This window comes from Podarcis filfolensis (assembly GCF_964270895.1).
Source record: "Podarcis filfolensis genome assembly, chromosome: 10".
NCBI classification, from domain to species: Eukaryota; Metazoa; Chordata; class Lepidosauria; order Squamata; family Lacertidae; genus Podarcis; species Podarcis filfolensis.
The window spans coordinates 40,694,895-40,709,084 of record NC_139612.1 but is presented as its reverse complement, the minus strand read 5'-3'; the positions used below and the strand labels follow the sequence as shown (position 1 = coordinate 40,709,084).

General features: G+C 49.5%; 1 protein-coding gene across 2 annotated transcripts in view; it reads right to left on the bottom strand.

Moving 5' to 3' along the window:
* Positions 1-14,190, bottom strand: part of CFAP54 (cilia and flagella associated protein 54) — a 115,319-nt gene that overhangs the window by 50,587 nt on the left and 50,542 nt on the right. For both annotated transcript variants that reach the window (XM_083573386.1, XM_083573387.1), the window contains exons 30-32: positions 3,078-3,161; positions 1,916-2,042; positions 895-958 (exon numbers count right to left, since the gene is read on the bottom strand). In XM_083573386.1, the coding sequence (XP_083429512.1) occupies positions 895-958; positions 1,916-2,042; positions 3,078-3,161 (275 nt within the window). The remainder of the gene's footprint in view (positions 1-894; positions 959-1,915; positions 2,043-3,077; positions 3,162-14,190) is intronic.

Below are 14,190 nucleotides of genomic sequence, written 5' to 3'. Positions count from 1 at the left end.
ACCTCCGGAACGAATTAAGTTCTTAACCCGAGGTACCACTGTACAGGTTTAAGAGATATATAGATTGTTCTCACTAATATGTCATCAATTAGGCAAGTTAGAGCTTTGGTTTACATATTTTATTAAGAAACAAAAAAATGGATGGATGAACGTTATATTGCCAGTTATGTTCTATTATGTAAAAAAGAAACATTAATTTTCCACACAATTTATTAACTTACTTTCCCAAGTAACGACCTATAAATTAAGTCAATTATGACATGAAAGCCATTATCCCTATTCTCTTATAGGTAAAGGTAAAGGGACCTCTGACCATTAGGTCCAGTCGTGACCAACTCTGGGGTTGCGGCACTCATCTCGCTTTATTGGCCGAGGGAGCCGGCGTACATGCATGTGGCCAGGATGACTTAGCTGCTTCTGGCGAACCAGAGCAGCGCACGGAAACGCCGTTTACCTTCCCGCCGGAGCATTACCTATTTATCTACTTGCACTCTGAGGTGCTTTCAAACTGCTAGGTTGGCAGGAGCAGGGACCGAGCGATGGGAGCTCACCCCATCACGGGGATTCGAACCGCCGACCTTCTGATCGGCAAGTCCTAGGCTCTGTGGTTTAACCCACAGCGCCCACTCAGCTATTAAGGAGAATCCTTGGAGTTTCTACTACAGTGCCATAGTTTACACTAATTTAATATCAGCTCCTGGTCAGCAATATTGAAATTTTAAAGAACATAGCAATATTTCAGAATCATATATCTGTGTTTTAGGGCATGTCCAAAATATATGAACACTATATTTACATATATAAACATCTATGTTTTCCTCTAGACAAAGGCTATTATTAATGCATTTTAATCACATCAGCTAAGTCTAAGTGAGTTAATATTATACAACTTACTGTTCCACGACCTTTTTTTCCTTTTTTAGTAACTCGCTTGATACCTAGAAAGAATCTGTTCCGTCTGTAAACAAGGAAATTAAAGTTACTGTGAGGAGACACAACCAGCAGTATGCACATGCTCTGTCCTCAATGGAGGGGTTCTGCTGGAGAAGAGAGAGGGAGGCTCAACACATGACTGACTTTCAAGGTAAAAGGCCAGAGGACACTGTAGCGTACCAGACTTGTGAGCCAACCTTGAAGAGAGGACAAGGTAAGTGGAATGGCGTTAACTCCATAAACAGAGGACAGAATTCTGATGAGCTTCTGTAACTAGAAAGGAACAGACAAGCTATAACAATTGGTGAGTGTGGGTGCCCTATGATGAAAAGAGCCCTGAGCTTTTTCCTGGAGTTCTGAAGGACTTGCCAGAATCCTTGAGTGAATGGTGGAGGGTTTGGGAGCTCTGAAGGTATGTTGATCCCAAACAAAACTCTTATATTGAAGGAAAAGCAGTGAGTAATTTCACAATTATATGCAAGAGTGTTTCGGTGGAGCTCTTCAACCTGGGAAGGTAGCCCGTCTAGGAAAAGGAAAAAACTGACCCTAAATTTCTGCTGCCTTGCAGGATATCTTTGGAAGAAGAAAGGGCTAAGGAGTAAACCCGACCCAAATCTGGAGGGGAGTCCCTAAGACAGTTGGATGGCGCCTTGTAGACCTTCTTCTGGCAATTCCTGCAGCCAAGCTAGTGCCAAACTTTTTGCTCTGCTTTCCTTTGGATCAAATCCTCAGGGTCAAGAGGGGGGTCTTGTCATCTGGGCAACCCAGGACCTCCATCCACACTGCCCAGGCTTACACTCTGCGGAGATCACTTCAGTGCTGCTAATGCAGCAGTTTGGCTCCACCCCTGGAGGCACACTCCATTATTTCTCAAGACGTACAGATACCAATAACAAAGCCCACATGACCTGCCAGATATTTTCAGTGAAATGCTCAGAGATGAAATAATTTCAGTTATTTGCTCTTAAGTTTGTGCACCTACTTTTTAAGGTAGTCTAGTACATCATCAGTCCATTCTAGTATTCGTGAAAATCTCTCTTCAGTTATGGCTTTGTACACAAGCTTAACAAAATATTCAAGGAAGCGAGGACTCTTCTTGAATTTCATCACTGCGTATTTATAAAATAATCATAGTTAATATCTTCCATTTAGCATTGCTTCACCTCTTTATTAGAGGATTCCACAAAGTTGTACAAAGTTGTACAAAAATAGAATTAACCCTTCTAACTCCTAGTTTATGACACTCCCTCTCAAAATGATAAGAGGAGTTGGACAGAATGATAGCAAGAGCAATGAGTTTAGTTGAGGACAAACTTAATTGATCTTTTCCAAGACTTAATGCCTTTCTTAGGTTGATAATCTTGTCTCTTATATTGTCACTATGCTGTCAAGACTCACAGCCCCACATGGCAAGATCAACCACTGGCTTCACTGATGGGTGAATGTGAGGGTCCTCTGTGGAATGGCTAAATAAAGCTCTCAGATTGCGATATTCCATAGCTTTGCTACCATATGAAGTACTACAGTCCTTGCTTCTTCAGAGTGGTAATGGTTCCTTGGGGTGAGACTAGGCCAAGGAATTTGATGGCTCTTGTGTTTAGCCCTCTAACCTGGATAGTACACAGCACTGGAGTGCAGTGCTGATTGAGGTAAACCATGACTGCCTCTCTAAGCTCCTGGACCAGGAGCGGGGAGCGGGATTTGCTTCAAATTACAGATTGTGTGCCAAGAACATGACTATTGGAGCAAGGGTGCCATATTGTTGGGCTGGAAGCTGCTGAGCTCAGAAGTGCTAGCCATGCCTCACTAAAGTGGAAGCTCAGGAGCAGTCTCCAAGGGGCTGGGGCCCTGTGTAATTCCTGCCCCCCCCCCCAGGTTAGTTCATTGGATCAGAACTAACAAAACAGAAGAAAATTATTTTGAAGGTAAGTCAGCAAAATGGATTGACATGAATCAGCCACCCTAAAATAAGTATCTGAGGACAGCCCTTTCTCTGTTCTGGGGTTTCCCCCAGAGCAGGCAGGGAAGGGAGTGCAGAGGGAGAAGTTCTCCTTGCACAAAATGGATGACTTTGTTGATATTTTTCAAGATACCAGTTAAAATACTAAATGAACAACAAAACAGTATGCTTTTAAAACGGTTACCTTCCTTATGAGCATTCTTCGTTTGCCAATTTGAAACAACAGGATACAAGAGCAAAACATCTTCCTCTCCTGACAGATCCAGTCCTAAATGGAAACAATCCAACAATGGCATAAAAATTACATAAAGGTTACCGGTATATACACTGAGCACAGTCTAGCCAACGTTAAGCACTTTCAGAGCCACTGTTTTCAATGGTAGAAACCCCACTGAAATTCAACAAACTTAACAGACTAGATTTGGAGCTAAATTATGCACATTGTTATTATTTATTAAATTTCTATTACCACCCTTCATCTGAGGATCACAGGGTGTTTTACAATATAAAAACACAGAAATACATAACATAGTAACAAACAAAAACAATATCCCCACACACACACAGTTTAAAAGATCATAGACTGTTTAATTAGCCAAAGGCCTGTGTAATACTCAGACATCTCTTCCATTGCCCTGTAGCAGTAGTACACAACCTGGGTGACCTAGATGCTTCTGAACTACATCAGCCCAAGCTATCAAGGTCAATGCTGATGGGAGATCCAACACCTTTTCAAGGGCACCACAATGGGTACTAGGGATCTAGGGAGTGTGCCACATCCACAAGTTTTCACATTTTCACTCACCATGGGCAAGGATGCAATCAGCCTCTGGGAAGCATGATGAGAACTACAAAGATGGAAATGCCAGCAGCTGTATGACATTCCCCATGGCAGAAAGTATGGGGAAGAACACTGGGGATTGTCTGGCAGCTGTGAGTCTCCTCCCAGAGTGCTTCAGCCATTAAGTAAGTGCCAAATAACTTTCTGCTCCAGGCAAAGGGAAACAACATTTCCTTGGCTGTTGCTTGATAGAGCTGCAACTACTACCTTGGATCCCGAATGCCCTGGATTATGGACGTTTTGGCTCCCAAACACCGCAAACCCAGAAGTGATTGTTCCGGTTTATGAATGTTCTTTTGGAACCCGAATGTCCGATGGGGCTTCCGCAGCTTCTGATTGGCTGCAGGAGCTTCTTAAAGGGTATAGAGTAACATTGCACTGAGAGTTCCAAACTACAGTGGTACCTCAGGTTAAGTACTTAATTCGTTCCGGAGGTCCGTTCTTAAACTGAAACTGTTCTTAACCTGAAGCACCACTTTAGCTAATGGGGCCTCCTGCTGCTGCCACGCCGCCAGAGCACGATTTCTGTTCACATCCTGAAGCAAAGTTCTTAACCCGAGGTAATATTTCTGGGTTAGCGGAGTCTGTAACCTGAAGCGTACGTAACCTGAAGCGTATGTAACCCGAGGTACCACTGTACTGCTCTCTGGGAATTTTCCAGCATAGTGATCTCAAGGGGTTGATACGGAAAGGGGGGGGGTACCATCTTCGGCCCCTCCACCAGCTCCAGTGGACTCGAGGCGATGACCTCGACAGCTCCCTAAACCCCACACTGTCGCACAAGCACCACACTGCACCCTCTGCACCCTAGTCCTGTAAATAAAGGACTTCTCTTTCCCTCTCCCTATACGGGCGGAATAAGCCCACCATCTTTCCTTCGCTTCCCTCTCGCTCCATTCTTAACGTGAGTAGACTGTGTCAAAATGTATCTCCCATTGACTATAATGGCCGCGCTTTGGCCAATCAGAACCGTGCATTCGCCTTGCAGAGGTAGCTCAGCTAGCTTTGCACGCCTCATTTAACCTCTTGACAGGTTGTTGACAGCTCCCCTGCTGGGAGAACAATGGAATCGAAACCCCTGGACCCCTGAATGTATCAAAAGCTGCAACAATGTATCCATTCACTTCCGACTTTGATTAGCAATATGAGAGTGAACTTGAAATAAGCTGAAACTTCTAAAATTCATATAAAATCAACCCTAGCACCGATTTCCTTCGTTCTGGTGTCAATCAGCTCAGCTCCCTTCGGACTCTACGATACCCTATTTCCCTCCATAATCTCCTAAGCGACAGGTCACGTACTCAGGAAGACCCTAATCCTGTCAGATCGTTCTGCCAAGCCCTTCCTCCGGGCAATGCCAGGTGGCAGACGATGCATATCTGGACTATTGTTCTATCACCACCGGTGCTCAGGAAGTGCTTATCTATGCATATCTCTCACTCCGCACACTGCCCCCCTCCCTTCCCTGAAATGCTAATGTGTGTAACCCCACCTTTCTGTAACATATTCATGATGTAAGCTGTGAAACCCAACCTTCCCATAATGTATTCATGACGTTTATTGCACTGTATTCTGGGACTTGGAGGGAACTTTTAAAAGTTCATGTCACCCATTTCTGGCTGTTCAATCTTGCCTTGAACCTGTTGCGCAATAAACCTTGGATCTCCGCATCTTGCTCCTGTGTCCGGCTGAGCTCATTTTTCCGCTAGGACCCGCGGACTTAGTCCGACGAGCCGGGAGGCTGAGCAGACTCGCACCCGGAATTTTTCCGTAACATTTGGCGCCCAACGTGGGGCGGGCGGTTCTCCCGTGCTGCTGACCGGGGGCCCCGAAATCTTCAGCCGGCTCCGGGCCGCTTTGCCCGGGAAGACCTTTTGGACCCCCGGCCATCCTCCGGGCGGTAATCAAACGTCCCAGGGTTCAGCCGGGGAGCAAAGGACATCCAGCCGGCTTCTTCGATCCCGGGATCATCATAGAAGACACGTGAGTATAAGGAAAAGGAAAACCCAGTGCACTGGTGGGAAGGGGGTGGATTCTCCTGGCAACTGAATTCTCTGCCCTCCTCTCTATCGCTCTTTCTCGCCTGTCTCTTGGTCCAGTTGCTGAGAGAGACCGTGGACTGCCGCTCGACCCGAAAGGGGGGTTCTGAGCTCTATCTCTTTTCCTCTCAAACCCTCCAGTCAGCCGCACCAATTGAGAGTCCGAAAGTAAGACGGAGAGACCCGGCTTGGAAAGACAGCCGACTCCCCGCAACGGACATCTCAGTTGAAAGCAAGGGGCTGGAGTTCTTCTTCCGAACTTCCCGAGCGCCCTTACGGAGGGGGCAGGAAGGGGTCTTGCTTTCTATCAATAATCCCAGCCGCACCGGTCGGGCCACGTAACACGTGTATCGTGCGTGAGCCCGCTTCCGAAAGCAAGGGGGATTTTCCGTCAACAACAACAACAAAAAAAACTCTATCAAGGGACTACCCGATCTGGCACCGCACGGCGCGGGCGTCCAGTAGGGCCCCTTTTCCTGAGATTGTAACGATAGGTAGGAGGTTGCCAGGAGGGATAGCTCAAGAGGAATTGGGCGGGATTTGGCAGAGTGGAAAGGAAAACCCCAGGAAATAGATAAGTAAGGAAGAAGAAATAAGTGAGAAAGGAAAGAATTTTAGGAATAGGTAGAAGAGCTCTCTAAAAGGAAACCCTGTTAGGAAGTTGCCAAGCAACTGAGGATAGCATTCCCTGATAAACCCCAGCCCCCCCTTTCAATAAACCTCTCTTCTCTTTACCCCAGACACGCGTGAATTTAAAATGGGTACCCAAGCTTCCAAATACGAGCGGGCTCACTCCGGGAGGAAGGCTTCCAGAAAGCCATCCGAATCCCAGAGAGACCCCGACTCCCCTCTCGAGGTTGTCATCTCTTATTGGAAGGCTATTCCCGGGCATAAAGTACTATCGAGACAGAAGTTAGAAGACCTTTGCAAAGAAACCTGGCCTACAGGCACAGCCTCCGCGAGACCTGAGCTACGATGGCCAAAGGGAGGCTCTTTTAATGAAGACCGCCTACGATACCTCAAAAAGTATCTGATGGAGGAGAAGCCCCGTCAGTTAGAATACCTAGCCGCCTTCGAGACGGTCAGAGGAATGTTCCAAGTTCCGAAGGAGGCTACGAACTATCAATTGCCAATCTTAAGTCCTGCAAGGCAATCTCTACCCCCCCCCCCGTACGAAGGATATCCTGCAGATGACCATATGGAACAGACACTCATCCCCTTCTATTATAGGGGAACTACTCGACCCGCCCTAGATGAGAATTCAGACAGCGATGAAGGGACAGGAGAACCAGGAGCACAAGGGGGCATAAAACAGAGATTGCGAGCTAGAGATAAAAGGAATGTTACCGCAGGAGACTCTAGTCATGCAGAGAAATCCAAAGAGACCCCGGGGACGTCTAGGGACACGGATCCGGTAGTCACCCAGATGCCCTTAAGGGCCCTACCGATCCCACCCTTGCTGCCGGACGGACCCCCTCGGATGGTATACACCCACCAACCATTCTACACGGCAGACCTGGTAACCTGGTCAAATCAAATGCCATCTTTAAGAGATGACCCGGACAAATGCCACCGCCAGGTCAGCGCCATTTTTTCAACCCATAACCCAACTTGGCCGGACGTCCATGTTCTCCTGAACGCCCTTTTTAACGAAGCCGAGAAGGCAGATATTTTAGCCAAGGCTGCAGAAGCAATTGAACTCCCGGATTATCAAACGGGACGCCCACAAGGGGTAGAAGCACTCACGGCTCAATGCCTGCGCGTCGAACCGGCCTGGGATTATAATACTACAAATGGGATTTGGTGTTTAAAGTTATTCAAGAAAGCGATCCTAGACGGCATTAAGGCTGCTGGACAACGTACTGTTAACTGGACGAAGGTCCAGACCGTGTTACAAGGGACAAACGAACATCCGTCCGACTATTATACCAGGCTGGTATCAGCCATCAAGACCTGGGGGGGGATTGATCCAGATAACCCCCAGCACGAAGTTATAGTGAAGGGCTTCTTTAAAGACCAAGCGTGCCCTGACATTAGAAAGGCTCTGAATCTACAAATAGGGTATGACGGAAAAAGCGTCAGTGAAATCCTCTCTATTGCAAAATCTGTTTTTAACTCTCGAGATGAGAGGAAAAGAAAAGACCCCAAACCTGAAGCTGAGCAGATTCTGGCCCTTAGTATGGAACCACACTCCACCAGAGGCAGAGGTTTCAGTCGAGGAAGGGGGGTCCGGGGAGGAGGACCTCCGAACCCTCATAGACCGTGGGGACCCACTACTGGAGGATGCTTTTACTGTCAAGAAGACGGGCACATAAAAAGGTTTTGCCCCTACCTCAATAATATGGCCTATGGCGTACCGCAACCTAATATGGCCCACGGGTATGGAAACCCCACACCCACCACCTATACCCCTCATACAAACCCCTCGGCCCCCTTCAACCAACCGACGCCTCCAAATGTACCTGCTCAAACCCAAAGACCCCTACCAGGACCGAGGACTCAGATGCCCGCAATAATCCCACCTACTCACCCTTGGACAAACGCCACCGCACCACCCTTGCACCCACCTAACCAACCTCCTCCGGACGATATAGAAACCTACTGACAATTAAAAGGGGATCCCAACCAAACTCAAACTATCTGTCCGATCCTAACCTTATCTCCAGAAGACCCGTTTTGCACCATAGAGATTGACGGCCATCCTTATCAATGCCTCTTAGATACCGGAGCCACATATTCCACCCTAACGAATAGCCATTTGGCACCAGGCTCAGAGACCAGAAAAGTTATGGGACTGGATGGGATACCCCGTACTTGTCCACTTTCACGCCCATCTAAAGTTACCCTCGGACCCCTGCTCGCTGAACATACCTTCCTCTTAACCAGCAGCCCTGTAAACCTCCTCGGAAGAGACTTACTTTGTAAATTAAATGCGACAATTAAATGTTCCAAGGAGGGCATCTACCTACACATGCCCGAGGAATCTATCCCCGCATTCCAGGGAATAATAGCAGAAGAGAAAGCAGACAGGCAATCTCCAGAGCTCCCTCCAGAGTTGAAAGACTTACCCTCCTCCCTATGGGGCACCGAGTCAACATCAGTGGGCCTCCTACTCTCAGCAATCCCCGTAAAAATCACCTACAAAACTGATCTACCTTTCCCGTGCACAAAACAATATCCTTTGCCCAAGGAAGCCATCGAAGGACTAACACCCATGATAGAGGACTTCCTTGAAAAAGGGATCCTGGTTCCTTGTGCATCCCCATGCAATACCCCAGTGCTCCCAGTTAAGAAACCGTCCGTAGAAGGAGCCCCAGTCCGATACCGCTTTGTCCAAGACCTCAGACTGGTGAACCAATTTGTCATACCCCGCCACCCAGTGGTGGGCAACCCAAATTCCCTCTTGAACGCCATACCGGCAGAGACTGAATGGTATACAGCTGCGGACCTATGCTCTGCCTTCTTTAGCATACCCCTAGACCCTGCCAGCCAATTCCTCTTCGCCTTCACATGGGGCCCTAGTCAGCTAACCTGGACTAGGTTACCCCAGGGGTATGTGGAGTCACCCGCGATCTTCTCAGCCATACTGCATCAAGATCTGCAGGATGTACACCTCCCTGCTGGCTCCTCCCTCTTGCTTTATGTAGACGATCTGCTCCTCTGTTCTACTAGTGAGGAAGCATGTAAAACCGACACCAAACACCTTCTTGCTCAACTAGCCCGAAAGGGACATAAGGTCTCACCAAAAAAACTACAATACTGCAGGCAAGAAGTAAAGTACCTCGGGCACATCCTAGGAGTGGGCACCCGAAGCTTAGCCACTGACAGGATAGAAGCAGTGACAAAAATTCCCCTTCCAAAAACTAAGCGGCAATTGCGGGGTTTTCTGGGCATGGCTGGCTTCTGTAGAGCTTGGATCCCAGGTTACAGTGAAATAACAAAACCCCTGTCCGCCATGACCCGCCAAGACCACCCGGACATCTTAATATGGGAAGAAAGAGCCTATAAATCTTTTGAGCGGCTAAAGCGGGAACTAAGGTCTGCCCCCGCTCTAGGTTTACCCGACTACAGAATCCCCTTCAACTTGTTCGTCCATGAACACATGGGGGTAGCCTCAGGGGTACTGACTCAGCCTTTCCGAGACCAAGAGAGACCGGTAGCATACTATAGTCTGCAATTAGACACCACCGCGAAAGGGGCAGTGAGTTGCCTAAGGGCCATAGCCGCCGCAGCAATCCTCCTTGAAAAAGCCCAAGAGACGGTCCTAGGACACGAAATCATCATTCATGTTCCCCACTCTGTCTCCACCCTCCTAACTTTGAGAGGCTGCTATCACTTTTCAAACTCCCGACTAAACAAGTATGAAGCCCTCCTATTAACACCATCAAACGTTACTATCAAACGAGTCAACTCCCTTAACCCAGCTACCCTTCTGCCTCTCCCTGATGACGGAACCCCACACCACGACTGCGCCACCATAGTTCGACAGGCAGAAAGACCCAGGGAAGACTTAGATCATCTACCTTTGGAGAACCCGGACCTAATACTTTACACAGACGGTAGCTCAAAGGTTGTGGAGGGGGAGAGGAAAACAGGATACGCCGTGGTCACTGATTTTGAAATCTTAGAATCCAACCCAATTAACCCCCAATATAGTGCTCAAGCTGCAGAATTAATAGCACTCATACGTGCCTGTGAGATCAGCGAAGGCAAGCGGGCTACCATCTATACCGACAGTAAATACTGCTTTGGATTGGTACATACTACCGGTCAAATCTGGCTACAAAGGGGCTTCCTGACGGCAGCCGGCTCTAAAATTTCACATGCTGCCTTAGTAGAAAGGCTCCTGACTGCCATCCACCTACCGGCCGCGATCGCAGTTGTGCATTGCAAAGCACACACCCGGGGTAGGGACCCAGTATCAAAGGGTAACAGACGAGCTGACAAGGCAGCTCAATCAGCAGCACTCCGCCCCCCGAACAACGAGTCAGAATTTCAGGCTGTACAAATCCCAGCCAACATAGATCCCACACAAATTTACAAAGAAACCCCTGAAGAGGAAAAAAGCCTCTGGCGTTCTGTGGGTGCATTCGAGCAAGATGGTGTGTGGGTCCTCCCAGATGGCAGGACCGTCCTTCCAAAATCCTGGGTTCCAAAATTGGTGAGGGTCCTCCACCAACGAACACACTGGGGAAAGGGGAGGCTGGTAGAGCATGTTAAGAGGTCCTGGTACGCTCCGGGACTTGCAGTCGCAGCCACAACCGCATCAAAGAACTGTACCACTTGCAACTCCTTTAACCCTAAGCGACAACCCCGAAAGCCACCGGGAGCCAGGCCGTGGGCATTCGTCCCCTTTGAAAGCCTACAATTGGACTTTATCGACCTACCACACTGCCAGGGCTTCAAACATGCCTTGATCATAGTAGATAAGCTCTCCTCCTGGGTAGAGGGATTCCCCTGTAGGAAACCCACCGCTTCTGCAGTAGCCAGAGCCCTCCTACAAGACATCATTCCTCGGTTTGGCATTCCCCGCCGCCTAGACAGTGACAGAGGAACCCATTTCACTGCTCAAATAGTGCAATCAGTGGCAAAAGCTCTACAAATAAAATGGGATCTCCACACACCCTATCACCCTCAGTCCTCTGGTCAAGTAGAGCGCATGAACCAGGAAATCAAAATACAACTGGGAAAACTCTGTAAGCTCACTGGACTGAAATGGGTAAATGCACTCCCACTAGTTCTCCATAATATAAGGAGTGCCCCTACTGGACCACTGAAACTATCTCCATACGAACTCTTATTCGGGAGACCTCCCCCTGTCTATAATACTATCTTTCCCCTCTCTGAACTCGAACTAGGGGAGGCAGAGCTCACTAATTATGTCATTCAGCTTCAGACACAGCTACAGCGTCTCCACCAGTACGCGGCTCTCGAAGGACAGAACCTGCCCATCGACGTCGAAGCCCACTCCTTCCATCCAGGTGACTGGATCCTCGTCAAGGTCTATCAAAAGGAACCCCTTCAACCTGCGTGGGAAGGTCCCTACCAAATCCTGCTGACTTCACCAACCGCCGTGAAAGTAGGTGAGAAAAACTCCTGGCTACATCACACGAGGTGCAAGTCCGCACCCCCCCCTCCGGAGACGGAAGAAGACTGCGGTGACGACTTCACCTTTTCAACTCCGCCCGCTTTGCCAACTTCATACATCGACGACGAAGATCAACAGACCGGACCAGATCGGAGCCAAGATCGGGCTCAACAGACCGGACCAGATCGGAGCCAAGATCGGGCTCAACAGACCGGACCAGATTGGAGCCAAGATCGGGCTCAACAGACCGGACCAGATCGGGGCCAAGGTCGGGCTCAACAGACCGGACCAGACGCCGCTACATCCAACTGGACTTCCGAGATCATCCCCGACACCAACGCCATCAAACTCCGCTTTAAACGGGTTTGACAGCTCACTTTGACAGCCGCTTTGACAGCTCCATAGACTTCCGCTGCTTTTGACAGCTCACTTTGACAGCCGCTTTGACAGCTCCATAGACTTCCGCTGCTTTTGACAGCTCACTTTGACAGCCGCTTTGACAGCTCCATAGACCTCCGCTGGTTTTGACAGCTCACTTTGACAGCCGCTTTGACAGCTCCATGGACCTCCGCTGGTTTTGACAGCTCACTTTGACAGCCGCTTTGACAGCTCCATAGACTTCCGCTGCTTTTGACAGCTCACTTTGACAGCCGCTTTGACAGCTCCATAGACTTCCGCTGCTTTTGACAGCTCGCTTTGACAACCACTTTGACAGCTCCATAGACTTCCGCTGGTTTTGACAGCTCGCTTTGACTGCGATTTGACAGCTCACTTTGACAGCCCGCTTTGACGGCGATTTGACAGCTCACTTTGACAGCCACCCTGATACCTCGCTTTGACGATTGGCCTCGCAGCTTACCCTGACGACCCCGTGGATTGCCTCCTTCCTTTAACCCCGTGTGACTATGAACCTGATCCTTTTCCTCCTTTTCCTCGTCACCCCGACCGGAGCATCGCCTCCCTCATCAGACCACTGCACCGGACTGCAAACGGACTATCATTTCCTCGACTACCACAAGGTCGAGACCGGAGGAAAGTCCAACCCTGACCGAATGGGGGACTTTGACTTCTGTCTCCCGGAATCCCGGACCCTTCTGCGCCATTCGCTTGTACCCCGGCTCACAAACAATGAATATTGGGAACTCTTCATCCGGGACAAAGACCTACACCGCATCGGGTCAGCTGCCCTCACGCTCGATCACTCGTTTTACCGATTGCAGTGCTATAACGGGACGTACCTTCTCTACCAAAATGGAGAGGTCACGCGGAGCCCTAATTGGACCGAGAGCAAGGTACGGGGAGCTTCGCCGGCATACACGGACTCGAACCATCCCTCCGAAAACCTGATTTTCGGATTCCAGTGCCTCCTTATGACCCCAGGACCCCGGAAGCCTCAACTCCAGGGACTTTGTCTGAGGCGGTTCTGTTGCTTGTGGGACCTTGGAGTCACCCATGACTGGAAGGGGGCCGAATACCTGGAAGGATGGCACCATCCCGTGCACCCTTCACGCCCCCCCACATGGGACAATGTCGGACCACTGAGGTGCGGAGGCATCGCCAAGGAGAGGCGACTCCTCAACACTACCGATCCTCTTCACCCAGTAGGTACTGCACCCCGACGACTCGGCACAGACCCCTCCATCCCCGGAGAAGACCTCCTCTCATCCTGGGAACAAAACTCTTACATCAAGCTTCTCAGTCAGGTGGCAAAGGAGGCACCCTACTCTGACTGCTGGATCTGCGCCCATGCACCCAGCCACCTCCAACAAAGCTTACCCCTGGTCCCAATACCAGTAACCTTGGAGCAGTTCCGCTCCGGAGACGTCACCTCCTGGAACCTAACTGCACTGAACTTGACACATCAATACCTCTATCTCACCGGACCCACGAAGGGACCCCTCTGTCGTGCCTTCACCGGAGACGGGACCTTCATCGGATCTAGCACATGTAGTTCCAATTTGGAAATCCTGTCCACCGGCGAAGTCACCGTTACCGACACCACTGGCTCCCACACTTACCCCAACCTCACCAGTGCTTGGGCCACTGTGGTAGGGCACCAACCCCATTGGAAACCCCAGCCTACGGACTCTATACTGCTGCAAGCTCTTGCCTCCGGGAGGATGGAATCTTACCTTAGCGGCTTATTCTGGGTATGTGGACACCGCGCATACACCTGGGTAAGCCCCCATATGTCGGGATCCTGCTTTGTTGGGTACATTGTTCCCGGAATCAGAGTGGTTCCACATCTACCCCCCGGGAGGCAGAGGAACAGGAGAGAACAGAAGGGGCTGTCAGACCTGTCGGATGTCGCTGCCAATGGGGAGACGGT